Here is a 9,062-nt window from a genome sequence, read left to right on the forward strand (position 1 = left end):
ATAAATGAACTACAAATGATACCTTTCACAAAATAGGAAGAAACTGTAAGGGTTTTGATGAAGATTATGGAAGAAAAAATGAAATGACAATAGACAAAGAGTGATTGGGGCGCCTGCGTAATGGCGGGCATAGAGCAAAAAAGTAGGGCACCTATAGAGACAACTATTCTTTCTCTTCAACAACTGCCTTCCAAGTTGGATTTCAAGAGATGTTTTATTTAAAAGATTATAGACTAGGAAGTTACTACGGAAAAATCCACAGCAATGCTAAACCAAGTAGTCTTACATATACTTATTCAATTAGGTCATATTTGGCGTGTGGGAATGGATTGATATTATTAGGAATTGTGTTTAGTAGTGTTTGGAACGCGGATGCATCACGAATAGCAATTTCGACAAAATATGATTCCATATGACGTATCCCAACACGAGAAGGGGTGAGTTGTTTTATTAAGATCGTTTATTCCTGGTAATCTCATTTCTTTATAGTGCGCCAACACGGCCTTGTAGTACGAGGATCTCCAATTTATTCATTCTCTTAACAAAATTAAAACTCAATTGCGTTCCTTTATAAAGAGAAGAACAAAATGCTAACATAGTTTCCCACCATGGGCAAGCTTTCTCTAATGTACCTAATAAGCATTAAACCTGAACTGAAGATTGACAATATATAGTAGTTTCTTCCAACTTCGTTAACAACAATTTCTTTTAACAATATTCTCCTATTTCCCCTTTTATTTTCACAATGAACTCATCAAATGACATCTCTTCCTCCGTTTAACGAGTATATGTTAGCAGTAAAAACTAACATATTCTGTCATATTGAACAATGAATTAATGATACAAAATCACCTATAATTTAGGGAACTAGAAATTCTACTTCTTCAGCCATGCTGCTGGTAAGAAACTTTTAACCTTCCTTTTGAAAACTAGGAAGAGAGCTGGACCCAGTAAGGGCCATGTCGTCATTATCGCAACATATGCAAGTAACCATATCGACGTTTTATTCTGTTTGGAAAGCTGGCGTATGGATCTCTTGAGAGGAGCTGATAAATCACGAAGATTAGCGTCTGTACCAGATGGTGCATCTTGTTGACAAGGGTCATTGGTTTCATTTATTGAATCTAATTTTGGTTTGGCGTTCTTTTCATTTGTATCTACTACCATTTCTCTTGTTTCTGTTTCTTGGATCCTCTCTTCTGTAGGTACATCTTCCGCAATATGGTTATGTTTAGGTTCGTTGCCCACTGCTGACACCATACCGTCTTCCGTGACGCTAACATATGGGCCCTGATCAATTGAAGTTTCCAACAGAGAGTGCTGGGTAGTTTCGTCTCCCTGTGATATAAAACAAAAATTGAAATTTTTAGGAACTGGAACTTGGAAAATGAATGGAAATATCACACATCGACTAAGTAAGGAATGGGTCGTGCGGAGATGAACTCTTAGAGTCTTAGGCACCCTAAAACTTATTTTAGCCCAATACTTTTCCAAGTCCAGTGTCCATGGCAAGCGCCAACGCGGCCGAGCCACGTCAGTGGCTCCCGCCTACCTCGGGTTTTCCTTTAGGCACAATAGCATTCTTTTTTGAGCAATAGTTTGGTGGTTCCTGTCATACAGAAGGCTAGCTGGGTCATAGTGTTAGTCACTCCAGAGCACTTGATAGATTCTACCAGAACCCATAATTATGTTGTTAGGGGTGAAAGGCGCGGCAGCTTGAAGAAGGCTGAAATTAGGGGAGGGCGGGTGTGGCGAAGTGGTGGGGTGAGGCTCCTCGATTCAACTAAATGATGTATTAGATATACAGAGTGTACTTAAATGAATGACCAAACACCGAAGTACCAAAACAAAAATTGTGCCTTTTCGAAAGGCGACGCGTCAAAGGCGGACATACACACAGAGTGAAAGCCATAGCGAACATCGAGTTCAGAGCATGGTTAGTGTTACCATTAAGATATGGGTCAGTGATGTGTAAATGGTGATCAAGGGTATCTTTCCCTTGCAAGAAAGTTTCGGGGGTTAAATATCTAATGAGTAAACAGGAATAAAAAATTATACTTTTGTTGGTTTATGCATATAAGAGCTAGAATATAGGACACTCAGGAATTCATCAACAGCCCCTACCCACCTGCAAGGAAAACAAATAATGCTCTATGTCGGTCAATGTTCAATTCATAAATAGGCCACAAAAAGATCAACTTCGCATATATTTTTAAGCTTTCGAGCATAACTAGATTAATTGGAAGAAACAATTTCTAACTTCTGAGAATAAAAAGCTCTTGAAAGACTGGCTCTTAAGTTACCATAGGCGACGTGCAGTTATGCCTTCGAAAAATGCAAGATGGCCCCCATGTTGTGTAGTAGCAAGGACAACATTTTTGTTTGCCCTAATATGAAGCAAACATCAGTTAATTCACATTTCAAAGTTGCAGAGCAGATAACGGAACAACAAGGTTGCTTTACCTGCATTCATCCCAAGGAATGGCTTCCCTTGTACAGACTGGATCATCTAAAGCGCTGATGCATAAAAGTGGGATCGATACATTTCCCACATAAGTAGAACTGCTACTACGTCGGTAGTATGTGTCCACAGTCTAAGAACAAGACACACTTTTAGATACTCAGCACACGAGAGAGAAGAAAAAAGCACGAACAATGAGCGCAGTAGGTAAGACTTTGTTGATACCTCAAATTTCCCAACAAGGCGAGTTGCATAGTTATCGAAATCGCGAACAGATCGTGACTGTTAATGATAAACAAAACGTAAGAAGCCAAATAAATTATGGTACTATCATGATATAACTATTAAGGTAACATTGATTACGTATTTAGAACCCAAAAAAAAAAAGCTAAGTATGAAACTGATAAGATCTATAAAATGCAGAATACAACAGTCCTATTATTGATTTAGGGAGAATTAAGCCAACATTTGAGGTTCAGTAACTTCAGTATATCATATATCGGATATTCTCTATTGAGAAGGTTTGCTTAGTTTAACTGCAATAAATCGAACATTAACGAAATATACGAGTTCCAGCATCAGAAGCAAAACCAAAACATTCAATCTCAAACCAACTGCAGATATGTTGTTCAATGTCCTACTAGTCTATGAACTTATCACTAAGTTTCAGAAGAACAAATGGAGAGAAGAAAACCTTTTGAATGCCTTCCCAATCAGCTAGCCGAGAATATATAGACTGGTGTCTGCAGAAAAAAAAATCAAAGTTGCATTATGGAAAAAAGGAGACCTATAAAAAGACAAAATCATGCTTAAATTAGAACAGTTGGAATCATCCGAAACTGATATGAATTGCAAATAAATTGAAATCACACTCTTGAGGCTAATTGTAAATTCCATTTCCAACTTCTCAAGAGCTAGAGTTGCATTGACATACTGTGCTGCATAACCTTGAAGACCAATTGCCAAAACTCTATCATAGAACCTTTGCACAAGCTTGCGCGAGATGAACCTATCACCGATCTGTAATATTTGTCAAAATGCATGCTAACCGTTGATGAGAAGGTTACACATTAAAAATTAGCAATAAATGTAGTATGGCCAATATCTACTATGTTTGTGGTGACTACCCACATTGTAGATAGCTTATCCAGGGTCTTGCAACAAATCAACATAAGTGGCTTGCAATATAGAATTTCAAATTTTTATAGTATATTAGGCCACAAAGCTTTAATAAAATAGCTTAACGAGGTTAGTAGCACCCTCAAGTGAAAGAGCTTTGGCAACTCTAATCACTCGAGGCTACAGAATTACAGGGATATGCTTTGCTTTGGAGCAATAATATATAAAAGCGCCAGTCAAAACGATAGACATATAGAAGTTCGTACCAATGTCATCAGATACACTACCACCACCCACCCCACTCAAGATGGCCAACCCCCGACAAGATTCCTTCCACCGCTTTTTGGGTACTACCAAAAGGACCTAAGGATACAAATAGGTGCCACCCGATTGAAATAAGTACTAGCCTAACTAATGAATATGGTACTAATAACTAGATACATCAACGAAAATCAATGATCTGATTGAGCTATGCATCAATGTCAGTAGGAACATACAAAAGAAGTACCAAACTAATGCTAATGGATGTACAAAATATAAAGTTGGACACTAACCAAAAGGTCATAAGGAGAACATATGGCTGCAGCACCAGCAAAATAAGTATGATCACCATCCTCTCCGAGATACTTGACCTGAAAATAGTCATCCAATTGAGCATCTCAAATGCTGTAGTAAATGATGTGATGCAAGGAGTTATATGAGAAATAAACATAATTTTGTATGGTAGACCAGTAGTCGCAGCCCCCATTTGACGAGTTACCATTCATTCACCTAAAACTCCACTGACACATTTACGTGCTTCACATGGTGGTTTCATATTAAAATTTGGTTTTACTAAAAAGACAGATAGTTCTGCTAAATATTCGAGTTAGTTGGGAAGAGTAACAAGTTATGAAATACTATGCATATAATAGAAGTATCTCATTTTCAGCGAGGGCAATGCACTTATGAAGAAGACCAGCCTCCTAAAAATCAATTTTGGTTAATTTATGGGTACAAAAAGTATTTTTTAGGGAGATGATCTTCTATTTAAGTGGATCATCCTGACAAAAACTGAGATACTATATGTGTCACTTGTATGATAATTGTACCACTTCTCTTAACTTGTCATTATTTCCACAATAGCAAAAATACTCCCACGAAATATTTTTGTTTCATGACAGGTTAAAATTTAAATCAAAACCAAAATGTGCTTCACAAATCGATTGGAAATGGCGAGAGTTTTACTTACCAGAACATTGGCACCAATGCTTGTCCCTACAGCAAAAAGAGTAGCATTTGGGTAATCTTGATGAAGATAGTCAACAACTTTTCGTAGATCATCTGTCCATCCCGCATTGTAAAAACAGTCCGACTAGCCAAAATTGTGAAGAGATAACATATGAAATAAAATGATATGAGATGAAAAAATTTGAAGCATATAAAGCTTTAGTTTAAGAAAATATGATTAAAATGTAATAATGTATAAAGAAAGGTTATTTAGTTTTGTTTTACTTTGAGAAAAGCATTTGATATTACTACTCCAAGGTTAATTTAGTATAGGAATAAATTTTCTAAACTAACTTACTGTTATTGAAATTCCGCCCAATCCTCGGTGGTTACTGACGACAACATTCCACCCGCTCTTTGCAATCTTGAAGACAAGATGCTTTATATACTGCAATAAAGCTACAACGTAAGCAAAAAGTAGAATTATTTTATGTTCATTTTTATGTTTGACTGCATCAACAAAGCAAGGCTTTCTGATATGAATAAGCAACGTCTGCCTGTACAAAGAGAGCAAAGCACAAGGAATGCTACAGACAAGTTGAAAACCTCAATATCTTAAACCACATAGACATCTTTTTACGTTTTGTATATTTAAAGGAAAACTTGTCCCAACCTCAACCTATATTAATAGTAGGCAACAGAGGCCAGACAAAGTAACACGCCATGCTACAAGTACAACAAAAATACCTAGTTTACATTTCCCGTGACAGTGATATCTCGCACCATGCCACCTAAATTCATTGTAGATCCCTTAATTCTAGTCATGAAATTAAAAATGTATACCAACTCAATAGATGTTACATTAACAAATTCGTTTCAACTAAGGATCTCGACTAGGCATCCAGAAATGAGAAAATTAGAAATGCTTTGATGGAAAAGGCCACAACATGTGGTAGTGCTTCTGTGACAAAGGTAAAGAACTCGAGCTTCAATCTCGGGCTGGAAGAGCTTACGCTTAAATCTTGATCCTGTCCACATTTAAGTGCTATAATCCTCCTTAAAGATTAAGAAGGTTTACTTTTACATTTGACTTTTCTTTCCTATTTTTTCTCTTCTTAGATTATTCATCCTGTAAGACGTGTCTCCGTTACTGTGAGTAATGGAGAACAGTAGAACACCAAAGGGTTATACGGGACAGTCACTATGAAGGTTATTTTGGTGGTTTACTCTTACCTCTATGTTTTAGAATAGTCGTCAACTGTGGTCTTTATGCAGTGACAGCAGACAGGTTAAGTCAGGAAGTCGCTTTTTAGGTGCATGTAGTAGTTATCTATTTGTTAGGAGTATTAGTTACATATAGACCCGCTCTCTAAATATTTTTCTTCCAATCTGTACTCTCTTTTCCTTCAAAATTCTATTATTATCTTAGTTATATCTTTTTGTCAGAAAAGAAACAGAAAGACAAGAGAAAGACTTTCAGTTTTTTCAATTTGGCATGCCAATTCCTTAAGTACTCATAGAAGTTTTCATCTTATGACACATAAATTACTTAAGGCAAAGGCAGTTTGTTTGAAACCTACCAAAACTAGCGCTGGAATAGAAAATTAGGACTTACAGAAGCAGAAGAATCACTTGTTAACCCAGGGATCACTACCACAATCGGAGTCGTGTCATCTTTGAGAATTGTATTATTCACATGAGTATTTCTGGAAACTGTAGAATAAGAGAACCAATATTCTTCAGTAAAGTTCTGCAATTTGGAATACCGAGTCAAGTAAAATTAAGAATAGAAGAAAGGTAAATAACTGATCCACTAAACTTGCTAATAACTAGCGCAAACAATTAGCCCAGACCAAAGGATTTTGAGGGCATATCTTTGTTCGGTACAAATCATTTTCCCACATATTTTTATGTGGGAATCAGGAGGCAGTGACAATACTAATCTGACAATTGATAACTTGAATTGGCTAAAGGGAGAAAACCTTCATTGCATTAAGCCAGTTATGGAACTACCTAATAATGTAAACATATATAAACAGCAAAATTAATGGAAGTTTCCTCCTATGTCATATAGTCTCCAGTATAGTTACCAGATTCGGTCATCTGGAGAGCGATCTCCGATCTGGTGCGAATCAGATCGCTAAATCTGGCGTACCCATTTGCAAGACAAAAAAAAGATGAAAACATGATATTATAAATTTTTAATGAAAGATGATTTAGTTATTTGATTTGAGTTATTAGAGATTGAGATCTATATTTCATCGGTTTGACTTCTGAAATGAATAATTTATGATTAAAAATTTAATTTTCCATCATATATATATATATATATATATATATATTTATTGCATAAATTTTCGAATAATCATGCCCCAAGCGAATCGGAAACGTCTAACTAGCATACCCCGAGCATTTTGCGTTTCAGGTAACCTATGAAAGGTACTTTAAAAAAAACACATTGCTTTAAATGTACAAACTTTTACCGTCAGATGCCATCAGCCAGTCCAAAGCGATTGTTCCACCATCAGGAGTGCGGAATAGTTGCCTGAACAACATAAATACTCATTTAGTAACAACAACACATACAAACCCGCGACATTATCATACAACAAGCATGATATACCATAAGTTACTCAAGAGGAGTTACTTCAGATGGAATGAGATCCTCGATATCTACCCACGAAGAAAAGGTGAATATAATCATACACGCTATGTTCGATCGTAAACTGACTCTCTGACTCTCATGGCCGCAAGAACCTGAACTTTTCTACCATGAGAGTTTACTTCAGCACCAGACTTCTGAGTGCTGAATTAGCTTCTTTTAACTGAAGAGTTTCTGTTAACCCAAACTAATCCATACCACCATCTTGTTCTTCCAACTTAAAGGTGCAGGTTACCTAGTAGGATCTTGCTTCTGAAGAATTTTTGGGTAAGAAAAGCTTAACCCTGCTTAGTAATTGACAAGTTATCTTACAGAGTTTGTAAGTAAAATCAAGTAATCTTCGATAGGGATATTTATCACGTTCGCGCAGTTATGAGTTATGACTATGTCTGACCTCAATGCATCTTAAATGATCTGGTCTAAAAATAAGATTAGGTACGACAAAAATATGCAACATGGTCCTATTCTCATTGGGCATATGAAATGGTGCTGTTCCAGTGTTCTGTTAGGTAGAGGAAAATTATAAGTGTCATAGAGGCCTTTTGAAGTGTTAAAAACTTAAATTGATCCAAATAAAAACAACTCGGACATCACACCAAACACTAGCAGTCCAGAAACGAATTAACCAGATAATGACTGGAGAGGAAAAACAAGATGTAGAAATTATAGTTTTCAATCATTTGTTTTCTGAAATAAATAAAAGACTCACCTTCGATAGCTAAAAGCAGGAGGCCTCCCGAAAAAATTCAGAAAAGCAGTCTGTATATGAGGACTCGAAAGCCAAGTTGTCGGCAAATAACTGCCATGAACAAAAAATGGGATTAATCCTCCTGGTTAACGGTTAATTATGAATCACAATGCACTTCATATTGGTCACAAAATAGATTCTACCAATTCTCTTTCACACTCTTCTAAATCATTAAACAAATAAAAATGAAAGCAATTTAATCAAGTTATAGTGCATAATACTTAATCTTAATGAAGTTAATTGGCTCTATGGTTCCTTATTAACTACATAATATCAATCATAATCAGATAACAATATTTATCAGTTCTAAGAATTAGATACAAAATAACAAACAACCCATAAAAGAATTTCAGCTAAGAAATTGAACCCTAAAATTAAAAGAATCAAAGAGTGAGTAAGAAAATATTCTTATACCTTCCATGAAGAGTTCGGCACTTAGATACAACACCAGAGTAGATCTCAGAACAAGAATTGAACGTCAAAGATACTGAATTACCTTTAAATCCAGTAAATAGATCTTGAAAGAAATGAATCTCAAGAAAGTTATAAAGAATAATTATAAAAGTCAATAAGATTCCAATGAGATAATGGGAAATAGGTATAAGCAATATTGCTTTGTAAAGAAGTTCATAAGGTGAATCAAGAGACTCCATAACCTTAATGATCTTAATTGAAGTAAGAAACCCTAATTTACTTTATGATTTGGGAAATAGTTTTCCCGATTTTTTCGTTGAAGATTTGTTGTATAGGTGAACTTGCCAATCATTGAATATTGTGTTTATCTATGTTGTTACAGAGCGCTCAGAAAAGGTGATCCAAATGGCCCCAAATTTGTGGGGCAAATTGATTTGCCATCTTTGGAC

General features: G+C 35.9%; 1 protein-coding gene across 1 annotated transcript; it reads right to left on the reverse strand.

Annotated features, from left to right (window-relative positions):
* Positions 1-671: 671 nt before the first annotated feature.
* Positions 672-9,062, reverse strand: LOC147532306 (alpha/beta-Hydrolases superfamily protein). Its single transcript, XM_086646549.1, has 14 exons — positions 8,614-9,062; positions 8,161-8,250; positions 7,273-7,334; positions 6,405-6,502; positions 5,148-5,237; positions 4,812-4,934; positions 4,135-4,212; positions 3,396-3,481; positions 3,156-3,204; positions 2,687-2,743; positions 2,464-2,594; positions 2,304-2,387; positions 2,059-2,128; positions 672-1,338 (listed from the first exon to the last, which is right to left on the reverse strand). The coding sequence occupies exons 1-14, from the start codon at positions 8,850-8,852 to the stop codon at positions 877-879; spliced, it is 1,719 nt and encodes a 572-aa protein (XP_086502675.1). The 5' UTR covers positions 8,853-9,062; the 3' UTR covers positions 672-876.

This window comes from Eschscholzia californica, unplaced genomic scaffold (genome assembly GCF_041429995.1).
Source record: "Eschscholzia californica isolate CP2 unplaced genomic scaffold, dmEscCali1.0.p SCAF_6, whole genome shotgun sequence".
Classification (NCBI taxonomy): domain Eukaryota; kingdom Viridiplantae; phylum Streptophyta; class Magnoliopsida; order Ranunculales; family Papaveraceae; genus Eschscholzia; species Eschscholzia californica.